Source organism: Heptranchias perlo, chromosome 27, assembly GCF_035084215.1.
Source record: "Heptranchias perlo isolate sHepPer1 chromosome 27, sHepPer1.hap1, whole genome shotgun sequence".
Taxonomy (NCBI): Eukaryota; Metazoa; Chordata; class Chondrichthyes; order Hexanchiformes; family Hexanchidae; genus Heptranchias; species Heptranchias perlo.
Window position 1 is genome coordinate 6,419,470 of NC_090351.1, and position 21,618 is coordinate 6,441,087.

Genomic DNA, 21,618 nt, shown 5'->3' on the forward strand with positions numbered 1-21,618 from the left:
CCAAGTTTGAGACTTTGTAGTCTTCAGTTGTACTGGGATTTCACATGTACCAAGCCCATAGAGATCTACATACATTTTGAAACCTAGAGAATGACATGCCTTGACCAATGACTACTGTTTCCAAGCTGTAAAATCATGATGGCTGAGCAAGTTCTGTGCAAACGTCTACAGAAGGTCCAAAAATAGCCTTGCAAATTAGGAGATGAAGGCCGATGTGGCAGTGGCAACATCATAAATGGCCCTGTTGCACTTTCTCTTCCTGTTCTTGCACACATGGGATAAGTGTAACTAGCACCTGTCTGCATACCAGTTCAACTAACCTTAGTAAGCAGGGGTGGGGGTAAGTGTTCCTTTGTCTTGCATCACATGCCATTCCCTTCCTCTGCCATATTGTATAATATGTCCACACAATTTTTTTTCTGTGAAATTATGCTTGCAGCACAAGATTTTTTTTCCTCCTTCTGCCCTATTGTCTTTGGCTAAATTCATTAGTGAGTTTGAATATCAACTTTTTCATGGAGCCCCAAAGTTTAGCTTCAAAATAAACAGCAACTGTTAAAAGACCAAAGGTAGGAGTGCGAACAGGGTCCCCTGAGTTGACAAAGTCAGGGAATCAACAATCTAATGACACTCTGAACCTTTCCATCAACTCGGTGGTTCCCCAGGGGGAACATTCCTCCCTTCCCTCTCCTCTCCTCTTTCCAGCTGTTTTGCTGCTCCATATGAATGATCTCTACTTATCAACTCTATATGTGTGCCCTCTGTCCATCAGTTTCCATCAGATTATATGCCAGTGCACACAACCTTCAGTGAGATGTTGAAAATGTTTGTCCTTCAGACACAATTGTTACTGGATTCACTAGCCACTTACCCTTTGGTTTCACTCAGTCCTCCATCTATTCACATTCTTGCCTTGTGGTGTTCTCTGATTGTAAATCGAAGTCCTACACTTGCATTCTTCAAGATGGATGCAAGAAGCTACTTTTCTTTTTCATGCCAAACAATACTTTGCCCACAGCAGGTCTTAACACTCAAGTCAGTTTTGAATATTGCTGTTGCATCTGTAGAAGCTCTTCTAATACCTTCCTGCTTGGTGATATTCATTTCACCTATGACATGAGCACCTAGTTAGTGCTGCTCTGAACCATCCTGTTCCTCACATATAAGGCTTATAAATGTCATCCTACTCCTGTTCCTGCAATCTCACTATTTTGAAATCAGAATTCACTGCACTATATCACGCTCTTAATTCATTCCTTCCCGGGACCACAGTGCAATGGAACAACTTGACTTTTCAGTTTTCTTGTGTCTACAATCTTTTGGAAAAACTCAAGCTTGGTGCTGCCTAATTACCACTACTTGATTTTACTCTTTTGAACCTTGGGTGCTCTGCACTAAAGGCCTTGGCCCTTCAATCAGATTTCTCAATTTTTAAAAAAAAAAGCACATTGAGAATTTTGGAATTTGCAGAACTTTTACTGTTTCAAGAGGAGGCAGTTCTAATATCCACGGAAATAAACGGAAGATCCAGAATCTGTACTGAAAACACAAGTGTGGTGGTCAAATGCTGGCATAAATTCTGTGCCAGAATCCAAATCTGCACAGATATGTTTACAATTCAGTAATGAAGATCTCATCAGGTAAGTGTATATAGAAATTCAAATGCCTTCAGGGAAACAGCTCTTGCTTTTAGATGGTTGAGATTTCACTGATCAAGTGAACTAATGGTCGCTCAGGAGAAACATGGTTATGCAACTGACATTCCAAAAGCAATGATTAATTCTTCCATGGCACAACCAGTGTCGAGCCCAGTATTTTTGGCCCATGCTCCTTATTTAATTTGTCAGGAAGAGAAGAGGTGGAACTCTGTTTTCAAAGAAGGTGATCGACGGTTTGGGGCACAAAGTAATTTGCTACTCATTGGACTTTTGGACCATAAACTGTGGGGGCGCTGCCACAGCATTCGGGTATATGACTGTGTCATGCTTGTACATTATAGAAAGTTTGTTGCTGTCAGTAATGTTAAAGGGTTTACAGGTGATTTGTGTAAACCTATCCCCATCTAGAGCATTGGAGGCAGGTGGAACTATCTCAGTTTTGCCTCCTTTTCTGTATGCTGGGCATATTGCTCCTACTTGTGGCCCAACTGGTTTAGAACATTAGACCCAGTCTTTCTTATTGAGGATGCTGTGTGGATGTACAATCTGCAGATGCATGTTCTACAGGCATGCATAGATTAAAATAAGAATCAAATATGAATTTTTCCAATGGAATTGCCCTTCAGATGCACCAAGCTTTGTTAATTTCTGCTCCATACAGTGATTCTCTACCTGATCAATCTGCCTTTTTTCCTTCTACCCCCTCAAATTTGCCCTATAGGATACAGAGGCTGCTTTCTGGCTCAGAGGGCAACCTGGCTTAAGACTAAAGCAGAATTGCAATGAAAAAGGCCACCACCTGGACACAATAGTGAAGTAACTTCATACATCCATCACCCTGACTGGCCCACCAGAGTCCTGAAATGTGGAGAAGAGGAGGGAGATTGCATGGTAAATGTTGCAATCGAATTGACTGGCGAGTACCTGAGCAAGGAAAGCTTGATGAGTGTACTCTTTCAAAAGTCTGTCAAAATGTGCATGGGGATTGTACTGTGCGATCTCTAATGGCCTTTTTTTCCCTCCCCTCTGGTCCCCTTCAACACCCCATCTCGGGTGACTTGAAGGTCAACTTTTATTCCTACACTATAGTGGACAGGAGAAAGTGAAGTAATCTTCACTCATCTGTGAATAGCTCTTAGTGAAAGCACACCCTAATCTGAGGAAGGAACCAGTATAACTGCCCAGCCCTTTTATGTCTGAACCCGGACACGTGCCAGGTGATGAGTTAACTAAAGTATTGCCTTAAATTGGAATTGAAATTTCCGAGACTCAGAAGTAAGTGGAACCCTGCTCATTCGACCATAGAGTACTGGGGCTCTGGCTAGTACTAGCAAGCATATTGGTTGTCCCATTTGTTGGTTTGAGACCACTGCAACTAAACTTGCACAGTAATCACCCAGCATATGTGATCATTGATGGGATGGGTACTACATTGGTGCAAGATTTTCAGTGGTAGAAGAGCTACAGATATTTTGGTGGGTGTTAATAGTACAACTACCTCCACAGATCCCCCAACTGGATGAAGACGACATCTGGGGAACTGGTAGGGAAAGGACACATGGTTTCTTTGTTGTATTTGTCATGGCAGGGAGTCGAGTATTTTCAGCCCTGATGCAAGGTCAGTTGGTCTTGTGTGGATGAATAGCACTGCATTGGTTGAATTTTGTTAAATCAAGAGGAGTGTTGCCCCTTCAAGGATAATTGCGATTGGATATCAGTGCTGGCAACCTAAGTAGCCAGCAAAGCACTCAAGCAGGTGAATGATGGGCCCTCCAAAATCTGACTGACAGTATTCCCTGAAAAAATTGAAGAGAAGTCTTTTTAAGGGGGATAAGTTCCTGCATGTTCTAATTCATCAGAAGATCATCCAAGTGGAGAGGTTCTGTGTGTTCTAATTCATCTCTAGGTTATTACGATAAAGGAGAAGGGAATCTGGTTAATTTTAATTGTTCTTAGACCTCACCTCCTTGCAGGAGACTCTGGCCTTTCAAAAGGGAGGAATGTTTTATATGTTGTACTGACCTTTCCCTGACTCTTTGACTATTGAAAATGACAGATTGACTAACTGATCCACAGCTACAGGTGATTTGATACAAGTATGGCATCCACTATTGAGTGGTGAATAGAAAAAGGTTTCCCACTTTTAATAGCAGGACAAGGAGGACTTGCTGTGTCTATAGTCCATAAGGTCTTGTTGCCTGCAGTGTTTACAAGAGGGTGCGGAACACTGTTCCATTGTGATGCACAAGAATTATAACCTGCATTCTGCTCTCCATTAGTGGGGTTGAATGGGTAATGAAGCTTACTAAAATTATGAAGGGGGCAGAGAAGAGTAGCACTAGTGTGGGTTTGGATCTGTTTATTCATCAGCTATGAGACAGTTTCCCACATTAGATACTGTCATTCTTTGTGGCTTGAGTATCAGCCAGTAGGGTGAGTTAACTGCATGTCTTAGTGCCTTTTTGTTTTGACATGAGGGCTTCTGTGCCTGTGCTAACATTTGAATTTCTGTTAACTGTGGTATCTGAATTCCAGGTGGCTCCACAACATTCTACCTTACTTTAAAAAAAAAGTCAATGTGGATTGCAATGTGGACCACAATGGCATAATCTTCATACTTTCTGCAAATGCTGTGATTTGGCTGCTAATGGGGATATTAGTTTGACAGGATGGTTATCCTGTCAGATTCTAACTAGTATGTCTTTCTGCCTGTTGCTTTCTCTGAGGTACTTCTGTGGAGGTACACATGGTTTGTGGAGGATAATAAATTAAAAGTATATTTGCTCCTTTTTATAACTTCCATTTTTATTTTGAAGTTATACTCTACATACTGTCCCTTGTCTCTCCCCTCTTCTTCCCCTCCCCCCAACCCAAATCTAGACCATGCTTTAATAATGGGGTTTTTGTGTATATAGCTTTGTATTTTGTGATACTTTGTTCCTGGTTTTAAGAAACTCAAAGGTGTGACCTGCTCTGGATTTCTTAACACAATGTAATATACACACCCTTGTAATTAAGTGAAAACTGACTTTCGGTGGAGGGGATTGGAAAGAGGTTTCCTGCATATATATCTGGGTGCGTGGAAGGGAAGTTGCATAATCCAGGTTAAATCTCTTAAAGGGACAGATGACTATTGATTATCCCATTGGATCACTTGATTTTTTTTTTCCCATGGTATGTGGAGGATAACTTATTTTCATGATTTGAAGGAAACTATACCTATTGGTGAGTAAGCTACCTTTCTTTAATAGAACAGTGTCTGCACATTTCTTACTGTTGGTGTCTACAACAACTAAATCAGTTTCTTGGCAACCACTGACCTTTTTAAAAGAACTTTTTTTGCCAGCAAATCATCTGGAAATCAGGGGTTGAAAAGTTGGATGTAGTGGAAACAGACGCTGCCAATATATTCAGGTTGTTGAGCCATTGCAGGTCTGATATTACTGTTTCAGTACCGAATTACTGCTGCTAGATGCCATAAGTGTGAATAGGATACCCTACCCAGTGGCAGAAATCTGGTACTATAACAGAAGGTCACAGTTTTTCCACCAATTCATAAGACATTGGAGGAATATTTTCTGCTGGTCTAAACCCAAAAACAGTGTCCTGGGGCCTTGGACCAGTGGCATTTTCAACCCCTGGAAAGCCTTCATGTACCCTCCTGACATTATTCTTTGTTATGTCATGGTATGTCCAGGTTGTCTGTGCTGCTCCCCTTAACCTTGAGAACAAATCTGGGCTGAAACCTTCATCTCCTGGTCAGACTTCAGGCAGTGTGTGCTATGAACGCAATGGGGTAAGATTGGATTTTGTCTTTCCAGGTAATAAATGATCTTTCAGGTAGGTCGCCCATACAGGCACTTGAGTTTAGGCATGCATGCATACATCAGCCAGATTGTTTTAAATCAGGCGGATCCTATATTGTGGGTAACCTCCCACCCCAAATTAAATTCCATACCCCATAACCTTAGTCTTTTTACTCTTAGCTTTGCTGTGTGCTAATTTTGGCCTCTTTTGTCAGTTGGGTAGTGTTTGAGGAAAGGTCATTGAAAAACACTCCTATGTGGGGTAAACTTTGTTTAATTATAAGTAGTTTAGCTTTTTCTAAACTTTGATTTTTAAAGACTGTAGTTTCACAATGTACATAATGAAGCAAAAAGATCCATTTTGGCAAAAGCATGGAAATGTCCAAATGTGGCTTTGAGGTATCAACCAGGTTCTACCACTGCAGAAACGGTGTGGCTCCAAGCTGCATTCCTTCAGTGTGTGCTGTGCATGATCCTAAAACAGTTGGAAGATTTGCCACCGTTTGAAGTTTAATGCAAATGCTTGTTTCAGTCCCTGAAAAAACTGGATCCTTACAGAGCTTTACCAACATTGATTTCAGCATCTTTACCTGCAGATGGAGCCTTATCACCAACCAGCTCCAAGATATCACCCTGTAATGGTTTATGGGAAAGGTATTTGGTTATGAAAATATGGAGTACATAGAGGGTCAAAATGGACATAAGGATTCCTGGATACCAGAGATGTACATGGCTGATGACACCTGACACCTTGTGTGAAAGAAGATGCATGATCTGACAGCATGTGATGCTATTATCACTAGGGCTTGTGTTCCATTCTTTTGTGCTGAGATGCCTCCTGCCTTGGGTTATTGGACAGATTTTCTGGCCTAAGCTGTCCCTAGAAAGAAGTATGCAGGGCAAAGCTATGGCAAAACTTTTCATTTTTTCCTTTTAAGCAATAGAAAGGTTTCAAGGAGCAGACTTCCAAAGTTCCTTCTATGGTTGTGGACAATTCCACTTTAACCCCTGTTGTCTGATTTTAGGAACAAGACTGCTGGGAAGAATCTGCTGTCAACTCATTTGGATGGGGTTCCAGTGGGGAAACTGATCAAAATGATGCACTTGATAAAGATTGCCAATTGTTCAGAGAGATTGGTTGGCTTCTGTAAACTGTAAAGCTGTATACTTCAAATCCTGACCCTCTTGGAGCACATTCATTTGCCTTGTTCTAATCTAAAGATTGAGTATCTGATGCAATGTTCTCTTGTTCTGGTTATCAAAGGCAGCCAGGGTAATTGTAAAGTTCGTTTGTGATGGTGGCTTGTTTTTATATATGATTCAAAGATTGTGTCTGCTGTACATCAGTGTATTGCTTGCACTCATCTCAACTAAAGAGCTTGATCTCTTGTTTTTGCTTGTCAGCAGCAATGCATTATGTAAAATGCTTTAATGTTTCAACGCAAGACTATATGCAAATGAAAGTATTTGAAAGGATATTATCCCTATTGCAGAAAATGGGATCTCTGAAACTTTGAATTCCACACTTGCTCAGCACAGGACTTCCTTTTATATTGTGGTTAATTTCTACAGCAAGCAACAAATCGGTTTCCTTTCCAGAGGAAGGATTTGGAGCTACAAGCATGATGTGCTTTTATCCCTGCCCGCACCCCCGCCCCCCCCCCCCCCCCCCCCAAACAAGGATGTTACTTTTGTGGAGAACCTGTCTTTAAAAAGTAATCAAGAATGCTCCACATCTAATAACTCATCTTAAAGAAGTTTTGACAAATATGGGCCACTGTGATTCCAAGCTGGACACAAGATAAGTAAATGGATATAACCTAGCTAATGACAAGCTGATGAAGTTATTCATGTTGCTGAAATCTAATTTAGCTAGGGAAGAGGTTTCTGAAACAATACTGAATTAACTCCATATGTATTACCTGAAACTATATAGGGGAAGTAACTGCAATAGGTGGTGTCTGTTTTTTGTACTTCAGGATTTGGTATTCAACCCTTCAAAGATTCCTGGCCAGTTGCCAGTCACGTGGTAGAAGTGGACAGTTAACTGGACTTCAGCGATTAGAATCTTGCTGAATATTGGCTATTCAACCACCGAAGTTATTCTGCAGTCTTTTTTGCGACAAGGGCAAAATTGACCACCTTGAAATTTTTGTAATGAGAATTTGCCGTTTCCCTTTTGATGCCATGGCATTTTCCTGGAATAATCAGTTCTTTTCTGCATTATCCTCCACATACCATGAAAAAGTCCAGCAATCACATGTGAATTCACTAGGACATACCTTTTTAGATCAGTTCCTTTTCCAAGTATGGTTATGCCCTGCATAGAGTAGCCATGTGATGCTACTCCTGCAAATAAACCTTTGACAGCATCATATTTTGTGTTCAAATTTTTGAGTTAAATTTCACCTCCATGTTTTTTTGTGAAATTTCCATTCTTTGCCAAGTACCAGTTTTAAAATTTCCAACTGCAAATTTCTTGGGTGCCCTTTGATAGATCATGCCGCACTTTATGATCTGCCAAATGTGTTTAGTAGAGGAATAAACAAGTGGAAACCTATTAAGGGGAGTACTTCACTAGTTTCATAAGGATTGCAATTCTTGAAACAGCATTTCCTTTTTTGATTGTGTTTCTTGGACTATCATGAGAGAGTTAACTGCCTGTTTACGTGATGAAACATTCAGGGGTACAAATATGGTTTGGCCAAAATCCTTGGAATTTTCCCCCTTTTTTATTGAGGACTGTGTTGGGTAAGTCCATTTGGAAAAAGACTGAGTCGAGTGGTTCATGTCTGTGCTCCTACGTTTCTGATCTGGAGGGCAGCACTCTCTTTAGAAAAGATGGGGCCGGGTAATGAAATACCTGCTATTTGCCAGCCACAGTATCTTCTGACTAGGCCACGGACCAGTTCCCAATACTGCCAATGATGGAGGTAGCATGGAGGATGTGCCATGACCAGACGCAGCTACAGTGAGTTTGTGCAGCAGGGTACAATGGCTGCCCATTTCATGGGCACTGGGCATTGACTGAGCTCCATATTGATAATGGAGTTCAGGACCCAGTTTCTTTCCTGATTCATAACTGTAGCTCTTTTTGGATTGGGGGCTGTAACCATGAGACAATAAACGTAAAATGCCATCCCACAATTGGGAAGGGGGCTTCTGAGTTTGGTGCCAGTCACTTTGGTTCAGACCCTTTGTCAGGTTGGCTATAGAGCTAAAAGTGATACGACTGCTATTTAGTAGTTGTTTAGTATTGCAATCCCCTGAAAGGTGTTTGTGGTCAGTTACTTTGAGGATAGACAGGGTTCTGTGTAGTCTCAGCCGCACCAGTTTTCCAGTTGCATTACGTACTTGCTTAAAGTTAGAGCTTTCAGTAGCGTAGCAACAAATAAATTAGAGTTTAGGGCAGTTGGGCTGGTTCAGCACTTCAACTGTGTAGTCAGCCAGCTCTTGGGTCTGCCTAACAGCACCAAGACAATATTTACCAACACAGTGCAAAATCCTACTTTTGGATGTTATGCAGTGAATTGTAAATTCAGGCACAGTACTGCTAGAGGTTAGGATCCATTTTTTTTAGTGGAAATCAAAAAGCGTTATATATGGAGGCAGGGTAGTGACACAGCATGTTGGAATATTAGTATATGGTGCCACAGAGTGGGATGCATTTACACCTATAATTCTTCATACCACAGTCCTGTATTCAGCTTTTTGCTGTGGGGAGGTCATGGAGCAGAAACTAGGTGTTTCCTTGGTGGGGGGTGGGTGGAGAAGGAATGCCAGTGTTATCACTGCCATGCAGCTTTGCTACCCAGTGGTTGGTTCAGAGTGGTAGGACATTAATCTGAAAGTGGGTTATCTGCAGTTAGCACATCCCCAGGAAAACTTTTGGGGGGTCGGGGGTGGGGGGGGGGGTAGAGAAAAAAACAAAAGTTGGGTTTACACTTTGACATAAGCATTGTGTGCAGTTAATGTTTTATTTTGTTAATGGAGATGCTTTAAGGGTAGTCATCCTCCATATTCCTACCCCATCTCCAAGCCTGGACCTTGCACCTCCTGTAACATCCTCTGGATGAACTGCTTCCTGCTGTTTAGAACTGGCTGGGGCAGTGTGTGTAAAAGAAGCCTGGGTATTTAACCTTGTTTTTGTCTCCTGTGGAGAAGTACCTAGTCTCCACTCAGTGCCTCCCATAGCAATGTGGTAGAAATTTGGAAATTAGCTGAGTAGAGAAATAGTGCTGCACCACCCTCTCAATGTACATTGGAGCTTCAGTGTTCTTGGAGTGACCATTTAGGATTCGAATGTTGAGAACTTTTTAGTGTGGTCTATGGTATCAGCTAATTTAGTGTTATAACTGCCATCTGAATTACTAAATTTGTTTAAATTCCAACAGTCCTAGCATCCTGATCTGAATGATTTTTTGATAAACACCATAAAATGTAAATGTTTGGGTAACTTTAGATAAAGACCTATCTTTTGTGTTCACTTTTTTTGACAGCAGCATTTAAGTATCTGTTTAGGCAGGGACTAAAGGAAATGGGTTGCAGGTTTTCTTGTCCTGTTTGTCTTTGACACAGTGCAACCCATTAGTTCTAATGTTGGCTGTTTAGCTCTTTGTGACAACATTGAAGGAACACCTGAGGTTATCTTACTCTTGTCTTCTGTTGGGGAATGGGTTGGAAGAGTGGCAGAGCAAGAATCTTGGTATACCCCTCGAAAGGAGCCTTGGCTTATAAATGGAGTTCTTCTTTCGTGGGATTTTGAAAGGTCCTTTCCATGCTTATTGGTACCCAGCTTACAGCGTTGAAATAATATAGAAAGCTGCCGTTTTATGGTTGCAGTTATTTCTGCATACAAAATGCAGTCTTGTCTTCTTTATGCAAGAAGACCTTGAGCCTTTACCTAGGGTAGGCTCACAGATCTGTTGAACCAGTCTTGCTCTGTAGAGGCTCTACTTTTCATCCAAATGAGGCTTACCAGGAAAAATTCATAGAAAAAAAAGTGGATTATTGTAAAGCAGCTTGCTTTTAATGAACCATGTAGACTAAACTTGATCTTTTAGCCCCCTTTTAAGGAAGAAGAGTTTGGTTACTTGTTTGAGGGCCTGTAGATTGAGTTCCCTCGCCAGTAGGGAGTGCTCTATTCTAGTTAAATGTCTTCCCAGCTGAGGGCTGCACCATTTTGGACAGTTTTTGGAGCTGCTCCTGTCACACCCAGACTAAGGAGTACTACTTAGTTTGGTTGGACAAATGATGGGAGAAGAGGAATCTTGGCAGATGGCTTCAATCTCCTACCTCAGTTTCTTATACCATTTCTTCACATAGGTGAATAGATGACCTGTTCCCAGACCTCCTGTAAATTTAATGCTGATAAGTTGGTCACTCAGAATTATGAGTGGTGCAAATGCATCTTCCCCTTGAATATTTTTTTGTTCTGTATCTATACCTTTCCCAGAGATTATTGTGGGGAATTGCATTCTGCCAGTACACTGAGCCACTGGGCTGCCTGGCTTCTGCCGCTCTTGTTTTTATAGTTTTTCTTCTAATATGAGTATTACTTTGGAAGTCTCTAGCACCAAGCCTTTTTCATAAGGAAATGTTACTGCAGTAATTCTGTTTCTCTAAAATGTCTTCCATACATTATCTTGCCCATCTCCCCACTTAGCTGAATTAACAATTTTCCTCCCAATACTGGGTTGCCATTGAAGCATGTTATTTATAAGGGAAGTGGCCATCTACAAGAGTATATTATACATTTAATTGCCACGTTCAGAGCTAAACCCAAGTGTATATGGGAGACTGACCTTTTGAGGAATTTTATAATGACACTGAGTAATCTGTGTAATGATATGTTGAGCATGTGGTTAATGTCCATTTCTGCACAGCTAACTTTTTTCTTTATCCACCAAGATGCAAGAATTTACTGATAGATTTGGATGGTATTGAGTAGGGAAAATCAGTTACCTTTTTCGTTAACAATGGAACAGTGTCATCCAACCCATTTACCCTCATCAAACCCACTCATTTGTTTTAAGTGTTTTACTATGTACCAGTATGAGGCCTGTACCTGTTTACAGCAACAAAAGACTGGCAGATCTATTATCTTGCTGGCTCTGTTTAGTGCTGTGACTGGGGAAAAGGAAAACTTTGCATCCAAATTCTAGTTTAAATTTTAGTGTAATTGTGTGTCTTGATTTTGAAAAATAAGTTTTAAAATTTCTGGTACTCCAGTGGACCTTCTGGGAATTTGTTAAACTTTTGCGTCGCACCATGTTAAATGATGCGACAACTATTGCCTATCTATTGCCCAAACAGGATTTAGGTGACTTGACATCTGAATTGTACTGCATAGTTTACGTTGATGCAAACTGTGTAGTATATAATTGGCCTATAAATGTTTGCTTCTCTTCCTTCTTGCCCCTCTTCCTAATCTCCACATACTAATTTCTTGATCTCTGCTGTGCTGCTTTGGTGGGGGTTGGCATAGAAGGTGGTGAGGGAATGTAAAAATGTCCTAGCAGCTGGTTCAAGAGTGGCATTCAAGCATGTTGACTGCTTATTCAGATGGTATGTGTAATGCTTGGCTTGATGGACCTGAAAAATTAGGGCCCAAGGATATTTAGAATTTCTTCTGTTCTACTTGAAAGAAGCGATAATTGCTTTTGTGCCCTATTTAAATACATTTTAACGGTTGAACTAGCATTGTAGGTGTTCCCAGTTGCTGATTATCAATTGAATAGTTGAGCCATACTGACTAGAAAAGTGCAAGGTTTGATCTGTGGTCAATGCAAAATTAACTGATCTCAGTTGGGCAGCGATAGTGATGCTGTAATTTACCTCTGTGGCCCTGGGTTTGGGGGAATTGACCTAGGTTCCTTCTCCTGATTGTCCAGAACCACCACTAGAAATACATCTACATAAACATTGGGTGAGACAGGATTGGGCTCAGCTGATATTCCCTGCAGTTGAGTAAGATTGCGAACACTCTTGCCACCATCAGCCATGTAAGATTTTTAATGTAATTAGTGAAAAAGATCGTTTAGAGAGTAAATGCTCTAGGATGTTATTAGCTTATACCTGAAATCCCTAATGCACAGCGTTCCAAATCTGAGCCGTTGCCAACTGATAGTGACAAACGAAGGGAAAGTAGATTCTCTCCAGAAAGTTAATTTACATCAGTTGTGCATTTTCCCCACCGACTAGTTATAGAGCAATGTCGCAGTGCTTAAGAACTGGTTGCTGCCCCCTCAATTGGGAGCTTTTCACAGGGAGAAATCCTCGACAAAAAAATGGTGGGACGGATGTTTGAAATGTAATGTATAATCTGTGCAGCAGTTCTTGTGCACCTGTAATTTAGTACTTTTATGTTACTGTTTTAACATTTGTTAACCTTTTTTAAAGTTGCTGTCCAGTAGGGAAGTTAATTTTTTTTGCCTGCGTGTTGTGAATTTTCAGACCGAAACTGTTCCTGTACCGCTATCTATCTGCTAATTTTTTACTGTAGGGCCAGCAAAATTTTGTATTCAAGTGGTTTATAGCAACCACCTTCAAACAGTCAGTCACTTAATATAGACTCGTCTGAATAATTGGGGCTGTATATCAGTGTCTAAGTGTAATGGTTTTGTATTGTATTTATTACAATTGGCTGAACAGTCCTAATGGCAAATAGCTACAAGCTATATAAATGCTTATTTTTAGAAACTTGACATTTAAGTGCATATCTCTATCTTGTCTCGGCCATTTTAGCAGGAAGCTGGTGGTACATTACCGTATATACGTAAGTTTAAGCTGAAGGAAGTTTTAATGTTTGTGATTACTGTACATAATTGTATGAAAGATCGTGAACTTCATTTAAAAGCTAACTGATTACTTTTTGATGGTTTAGGAAGTATTTTATCTGACATACACACCTGAAGATGTTGATGGAAATGTCCAACTTGAAACAGGAGATAAAGTTTCTTTCTCCATGGAAACAAATAAACAGTATGTATGGCCTTGGTTTATTAAAATCCTGGTAGTATACTTTTTGATGGACCATGTTGCTTGATGCAAATTGAAGCAAAATGACAGCAAAATGTTGAAGTCCTAAGCCCTGAAGAAACTATTAATATTGTGAATAGATGGCATGTATATTTTTGATGAATGTACACTAGTTTACTAATTGAACTGCTTGCTTAAATGAGGGGCCATGTATTTATGCGGTTAAGCTGTGTTGTCCACCAGTAGCATACTAAAATTTATCTTGCCAGTAGTCAGTATTTAAAATGTCAGCAAAACAGCTGTGTCTAAGATTGCAATGATTTCCTTCTGTGCAGTAACTTGAACAGAAAATACTTGCATTAATCAGTCTGATATGCTATTCCATAGCAATTACATTGAGACTGTCCACTAGAGAATTTTAATTATTTAACTACAAAATCCTATAAGACTCTTAAGAAATCTTAGTTTTGAGTGACATCCATTTGTTGCCACAATTTAAAAATGAGTCAGTTTATGGGAGAGGATGGATTTAACGTTGTAATGGGAAGAAGGAGAAAAAAGGAGATAACATTAAAAACTCTGCCAATAAAGTGAAAATTATCAAGAGAGACGATGTACTTGCTGTTAAACAAGAATTGGTGAGGATAACATTTTTGACATTTGTGCATGCAGTTGGCCCTTTCCACACTTCCTTCAGCTAGATTACTAGTTCTTTCCCTGTTTGTCACTAGTTAGGCAATCCTTTTTATTTCTGCACTGTGTAATACTGTCCAGTTTGTGTTTAAAAAGCATTGTTCTTTGACAGAAAAAACAATTCTGCAACATTTAAGGTAATGAACACCTCTCCGAGTACTGTATAGGTTTGCTATCTGATCACGACTTGGCCTTTTGCCAAATTGCTTTTATTTTAAAAGCAGAAAATAATTAGAGCAGATGGTGGTGGAATTTTATTTTGAAGAACCAAATTCACTGAAGTGAGCAGTCAGAAGTTACCAATTCTCTACAGTCAACTTCTTGGGCCAAGGAGATGATATTCCTGAGGGTCCACAAAAACTGAAAATGCAATGGCTTGGAGTTTATACAATACATAGCTGAGCCATACCGACCTGGAAGATCTCCGGTTTGATTATCTGGTCTGTGCTCAAGTTAGCTGATCTCAACTAGGGTGTCTGTAGAGCTGTTGCAGTGGCTCTGCCAGGGCTTCCAACACTGATAGCTTTCTAATGACCTGCTGGAAGTGTGTGCACACAGATGGCGACGAGATACGGTGAGGTCAAGAGGGTGAGCTGAGGACATGGGTAGGGAAGGTTTTATGAAGGGTGAAAGTGAGGGAGGATGGGAGCTGAATTCAGAGGAGAGGGGGCTATGGAGTGAGAGATGCATCATTGAAATCAGAGGATGAGGAGCTCAATGCAGTGACTAATGGAAGACAGCAGCATGGGGCTTGAGGGGTTGGTAAATAATTATCTTAAATGAAAGGTGTGAGGAATGGAAAAATGAAATGTCAGATGAAGAGGGCGAGGCCAGGATGTGAGATGCTGTTAAGGACCATGGTGTTTCCATTGCAGTGTGGGAAGTGCAAGTGATGACAGAGCGTATTTTAGGGGGAGGGAACATTGTGGAGGCAAATACGAAGGAGTCGGTACCGTCTGCTGAAGGATTGTGAGGAGTATTGGAGAGGTTGACCAGTGAGAAGTATGCTGAGCAAGGTGATCAGAGGACAGTGCACTTAAGGTTGCTGCACTTGGAGGCAGTGATGGGTGCCAAGCTGGGCTTGTTGGAGAATTCAAAGAATTCAATAGGATTCAGGCCTTGGTTGGTAGCAGGAGAGAAGATCGGCTACAGAGCTGTGATTGGTGGCGATAAAGGATTAGAAGGACAAAATACTCGGGTGGGGGGGAACGCAAAAGAGAGAAGGTGAAAGGCGGAACTGCTGGGTGAAGGAAAGAGGGGGTCCAAGAAAGGCCAAAAAATGGAACTAGAAGTAGTGGGCTTGGGTCTGGAGTGACAGCCATGGTGTGCACGTGAATGGACAGAAATGGATTTCTAAGTTTTGTACACAATGGGCAGCAGTCAAGATTTAAGAGCAGGGTGGAGAGAATATGAATCCATCCAGAATTGAAGTCTGAGGGACAGGACGCTGGAGTTAGGAGAGGCCACTGTCCAGAGTGGTTGAGATTCCAAGTTGGGAGAGGAAAAAATGGATCTAAAAATAGGAGCAGAATATCAGCTATGGTGGAGTCTTTAAAGAAAATTCAGTTGATTCCTTTTTTTTCTATTTTTAAAGGCACTATACAAGTGCAAGTTGTTGCTGTTGAAGGAGTAGTAGTGTTGACCAGGAGGTGTAGTGGCTTCAGGTGCTAATGGTGGAAGCCGGAGGAGTAGTGGGAATGAAACCTAGGAGCCAAGTGTGCCAGGGGAGGGTGAAAAGTAAATTCAGGCGATCAGCAAATATGAAGATTGAGCAGAAAGGAACACCCAGGATGAGGAGTTGGTCCAAATCCAGTCTGAGAAGCAGCAAGACAGCATCTGCAGCCACAGGAAGCAAGCAGATAGCAGCTGGGTGAACCATATTTAGTAGCAGCGTCCCAAACAGGATGGAAGCCAGCAGGAACAGATCAGGGCCAGCCCAGCAATTAGGGGAGTCCCAGTGGAGGAGAGAAACTGAGCTTCTGAGGGCCAGTCCTGGTATTGGGTGTAGATGCAGTCCATTGGCAAATATAGTTTCAGCAGCATTTAAAGCCCAGAAGCCAGTTGCATTTACCCCAGGAAATGATATTGAATAATGGGGGTACCTTTTTATGGAGAGGCGTTTGGGTGATCTAGTGGCACAGGAGAGTCCCTGCAGCAGGGAGGTTCAGGAGATTGGGTATGAGCAAAGACCCAGAGATCCAAGCAGGATCCATGTGAAGGACAAAGCTGCAAGGTGGGGTGGGAACTATGGACTGGAACTGTGCTGGCTTTAACAGGATTTTTATATAGCAAAGCAGCCACTGAAGCCAAGGAGTGCAGGGTGGTCCAGCAGAGCCATAGAGTTCAGAAAATCAAGTGGGAACAGAGTCCTCTTAGTGGAACCAGCCATTATTTGAAGCACAGGATGAGGGTGAGCAGCATGCTGTGGAGCAGGTAGCATTAAGCTAAAATGTACCACCTGTTTAAGAGCAGTGGATTATGAGCACTGAGGGAGAGGAGACTGGGGGAAGGAGCAGTGGATGGCCACAGAATTGTGGAGAAAGGAGCTCTGTAGTGAGCTGCTCTCCTAGGTGTTGGCTATCTATTCTTAAAAAAAAAATTGTATCGAATTGATGTCTAACTGAACAGGCTGTAATAAGGATCCATCTGTGGAGGTTGGATAAGTGTGCTGCAGATTGAAGGCCTTAATAAACCTGTTTCATGGGAGGAAGTGGACTGCACTCTTGCCTAGCTAACAGTGGGGTAGTCAGTGTGACATTATTCATGTCAAATTCCTAAAGGCTGCTCTAGGCAAAGAATGAAGAATGGCACTGGTCTTGGAGAACAGGGACTAACCTTTAATTGCCAGTCTGAGGCTAGTTAATAGAATTCTGTTTGAATCATTTGTGTTCTACAGCATAATTATGGTCTCTTTTGACAGGCTTCTAGCGAGATAAACTACCAAGGCTCCAGGTTATCGGTGCCTCTTAATGTGGTTCTTTGGATTGTCATGGCATGCATAATCAGATGCACTGAAGGAGGGCAGCTCTTTAATGGAGTTCTTATTTCATTGCAGAGGAATGTTGCTGAGTTTTAGGGGGTGGGGAGAGGGCATAAGAACATCGAGCAGGTGTAGGACATATGGCCCCTCGAGCCTACTCTGCCATTCAGTAAGATCATGGCTGATCTTCGCCCTCAACCCCCCCTTTCCTGCCCTATCTCCATATCCCTTGATTCCCTTAGAGTCCAAAAATCTATCTCTCTCATTCTTGTACATACTCAACAACTGAGCATCCACAACCCTCTGGGATAGACAATTCCAAATATTCGACCCTCTGAGTGAAGAAATTCTTCATCTCAGTCCTAAATGTCCAACCGATTATCCTGAGACTATGTCTCCTAGTTCTAGACTCTTCAGCCAGGGGAATCATCCTCTCAGCATCTATCCTGTTACGCCCTCTTAGAATCTTGTTTGTGAGATCACTTCTCATTCTTCTAAACTCCAGAGGGTATAGGCCCATTCTACTCAATTTCTCTTCATAGGACAACCCTCTCGTTCCCAGGAATCAATCTAGTGAACTTTTGTTGCACTGCTTCTAAGGAAAGTATATCCCTCCTTGGGTAAGGAGATCAAAACTGTACACAGTACTCCAGGTGTGGTCTCAACAAAGCCCTGTACAATTGTAGCAAGACTTCTCTATTCTTGTACTCCAACTCCCTTGCAATAAACATAGGCCGTTGGCTTCCTAATTACTTGCTGTTAACTTTTTGTGTACAAGGACACCCAAATCCGTCTGGACACCAACATTTATTAGTTTCTCACCATTTAAAAAAAATTCAGTTTTTCTATTTTTCTCACCAAAATTAATAAACTCAAATTTCCCCACATTATACTCCATCTGCCACCTTCTTGCCCACTCACTTAACCTTTTTTTATTTGTTCATGATGTGGGCATCGCTGGCAAGGCCAGCATTTATTGCCCATCCCTAATTGCCCTTGAGACGGTGGTGGTGAGCTGCTGCCTTGAACCGCTGCAGTCCGTGTGATAAAGGTCCTCCCTCAGTGCTGTTAGGAAGGGAGTTCCAGGATTTTGACCCAGCAACGATGAAGGACCGGCGATATATTTCCAAGTCTGGATGGTGTGTGACTTGGAGGGGAATGTGCAGGTGGTGGTGTTCCCATGTGCCTGCTGCCTTTGTCCTTCTAGATGGTAGAGGTCGCGGGTTTGGGAGGTGCTGTCGAAGAAGCCTTGGCGAGTTGCTGCAGTGCATCCTGTGGATGGTACACACTGCAGCCACAGTGTGCCGGTGGTGAAGGGAGTGAATGTTAAGGGTGGTGGATGGGGTGCCAATCAAGTGGGCTGCTTTGTCCTGGATGGTGTCGAGCTTCTTGAGTGTTGGAGCTGCACTCATCCATGCAAGTGGAGAGTATTCCATTACACTCCTGACTTGTGCCTTGTAGATGGTGGAAAGGCTTTGGGGAGTCAGGAGGTGAGTCACTCGCCACAGTATCCCCAGCCTCTGACCTGCTCTTGTAGCCACAGTATTTGTGTGGCTGGTCCAGTTAAGTTTCTGGTCAATGGTGACCCCTAGGATGTTGATGGGGGATTCGGCGATGGTAATGCTGTTGAATGTCATGGGGAGGTGGTTAGATTCTCTCGTTGGAAATGATCATTGCCTGGCACTTGTGTGGCGTGAATGTTACTTGGCACTTATCAGCCCAAGCCTGGATGTTGTCCCGGTCTTGCTGCATACGGGCATGGACTGCTTCATTTTCTGACTGGTTGCAAATGCAACTGAACATTGTGCAATCATCAGCAAACATCCCCATTTCTGACCTTTATGATGGAGGGAAGGTGTCATTGATGAAGTAGCTGAAGATGGTTGGGCCTAGGACACTGCCCTGAGGAACTCCTGCAGCAATGTCCTGGGGCTGAGATGATTGGCCTCCAACAATCACTACCATCTTCCTTTGTGCTAGGTATGACTCCAGCTACTGGAGAGTTTTCCCCCTGATTCCCATTGACTTCCAATTTTACTAGGGCTCCTTGGTGCCACACTCGGTCAAATGCTGCCTTGATGTCAAGGGCAGTCACTCTCTCCTCACCCCTGGAATTCAGCTTTTTTGTCCATGTTTGGACCAAGGCTGTAATGAGATCTGGAGCTGAGTGGTCCTGGTAGAACCCAAACTGAGCATCAGTGAGCAGGTTATTGGTAAGTGCTGCTTGATAGCACTGTCGACGACACCTTCCATCACTTTGCTGATGATTGAGAGTAGACTGATGGGTAGGTAATTGGCCGGATTGGATTTGTCCTGCTTTTTCTTGACTGGACATACCTGAGCAATTTTCCACATTGCCTGGTAGATGCCAGTGTTGTAGCTGTACTGGCACAGCTGGTTCTGGAGCACAAGTCTTCAGCACTACAGCCGGGATGTTGTCGGGGCTTATAGCCTTTGCTGTATCCAGTGCACTCGGCTGTTTCTTGATATCACGTGGAGTGAATCGAATTGGCTGAAGACTGGCTTCTGTGATGGTGGGGATAGCGGGAGGAGGCCGAGATGGATCATCCACTCGGCACTTCTGGCTGAAGATGGTTGCAAACGCTTCAGCCTTGTCTTTTGCACTCACGTCCTGGACTCCGTCATCATTGAGGATGGGGATGTTTACAGAGCCTCCTCCAGTTAGTTGTCTAATTGTCCACCACCATTCACGACTGGATGTGGCAGGACTGCAGAGCTTTGATCTGATCCGTTGGTTGTGGAATCGCTTAGCTCTGTCAATAGCATGTTGCTTCCGTTGTTTAGCATGCATGTAGTCCTGAGTTGTAGCTTCACCAGGTTGGCACCTTATTTTTAGGTATGCCTGGTGCTGCTCCTGGCATGCTCTTCTACACTCCTCATTGAACCAGGGTTGATCCCCTGGCTTGTTGGTAATGGTAGAGGAATATGCCGGGCCATGAGGTTACAGATTATGCTGGAATACAATTCAGCTGCTGATGGCTCAGCGCCTCATGGATGCCCAGTTTTGAGCTGCTAGATCTGTTCTGAATCTATCCCATTTATCACGGTGATAGTGCCACACGACACGTTGGATGATGTCCTCAGTGCGAAGACGGGACTTCGTCTCCACGAGGACTGTGCGGTGGTCACTCCTACCAATACTGTCATGGACAGATGCATTTGCAACAAGTAGATTGGTGAGGACGAGGTCAAGTAAGTTTTTCCCCTCGTTTGTTCGCTTACCACCTGCCACAGGCCCGGTCTAGCAGCTATGTCATTCAGGACTCGGCCAGCTCGGTCAGTAGTGGTGCTACTGAGCCGCTCTTGGTGATGGACATTGAAGTCCCCCACCCAGAGTACATTCCGTGCCCTTGCTACCCTCAGTGCTTCCTCCAAGTGGTGCTCAGCATGGAGGAAGACTGATTCGTCAGCTGGGGGAGGGCGATCTGCAGGAGGTTTCCTTGCCCACGTTTGACCTTGTGCCATGAGATTTCATAGGGACCGGAGTCAATGTTGAGGACTCCCAGGGCCACCCCCTCCTGACTGTGTATCACTGTACCGCCACCTCTGGTTGGTCTGTCCTGCCGGTGGACAGGACATACCCAGGGATGGTGATGGAAGAGACTGGGATGTTGGCTGAAAGGTATGATTCTGTGAGTATGGCTATGTCAGGCTGTTGCTTGACTAGTCTGTGGGACAGCTCTCCCAATTTTGGCACAAGTCCCCAGATGTTAGTGAGAAGGACTTTGCAGGGTCATCTAGGCTTGGTTTGCCAGTACTTTTTATTGATTTGTAGCATTTGCTTTCCAGGTAACTAGAACCCAGGATGCTACCAGTCTGGGCAGTTTGATTTGGTGATGCAATAAGCAAACCTTTCATGAGATTGGTTTAAATAGATTGTAGACTGTTTCTTTCCTGACCATGTAATGAACCACCAAGGATCTTTATAGAGTGTGCTCTACATGTCTCTTGCATCATGGTTTATCTTGCTACTGTCTGCAAAGTAACAATGTTGAGGTGACTGTTTGTTGTTGCTGTGCTCGCCTTAGCATTAACACTCTATCTCATATAAATTCCTGATTTTGTACAATAGCTCATCCTCCACATGTATAGCTTCTCTTGTTCTGCATCTGGCATGGAACTTCATTTATGTGTGTAGCTTCTTTGTATCAGCTTGGTCTGTCTCCTGTTACTTTTTGAAAAGGTTGAGGGGTGATTCCAGAAAGCGACCTTGTTTCTGCCCTAGAGATGGCAAAATACACATGGCTGTTATGCCCTTGTGTGGTGTCAAATTCTTAACGTGTGGTGACCTATTGCTTTTTTTCCTTTTTGAATGATGGGTCATTGTATGTGAAGATTGAACTACATTCAGAGAATCAGGAAGGCATTAAGAGGAAAGACTGCTTACATAACAAAATTTGATAACAGCAAATGGGATATTGAAAATGCTTCCACATTATTTTAGCTGGCATCAATGTGTGCAGGTTACTTATGGAAAGTA

The 21,618-nt window shown here is 42.7% G+C and overlaps 1 protein-coding gene across 7 annotated transcripts in view; it reads left to right on the top strand.

The window, feature by feature from the left end:
* Positions 1 to 21,618, top strand: part of csde1 (cold shock domain containing E1, RNA-binding) — a 122,488-nt gene that overhangs the window by 46,932 nt on the left and 53,938 nt on the right. For 5 of the 7 annotated variants that reach the window (XM_068007249.1, XM_068007250.1, XM_068007256.1 and 2 more), the window contains 2 exons: positions 5,356 to 5,454; positions 13,350 to 13,447. In XM_068007249.1, the coding sequence (XP_067863350.1) occupies positions 5,356 to 5,454; positions 13,350 to 13,447 (197 nt within the window). The remainder of the gene's footprint in view (positions 1 to 5,355; positions 5,455 to 13,349; positions 13,448 to 21,618) is intronic. The other 2 variants (XM_068007251.1, XM_068007252.1) reach the window with 1 other exon arrangement.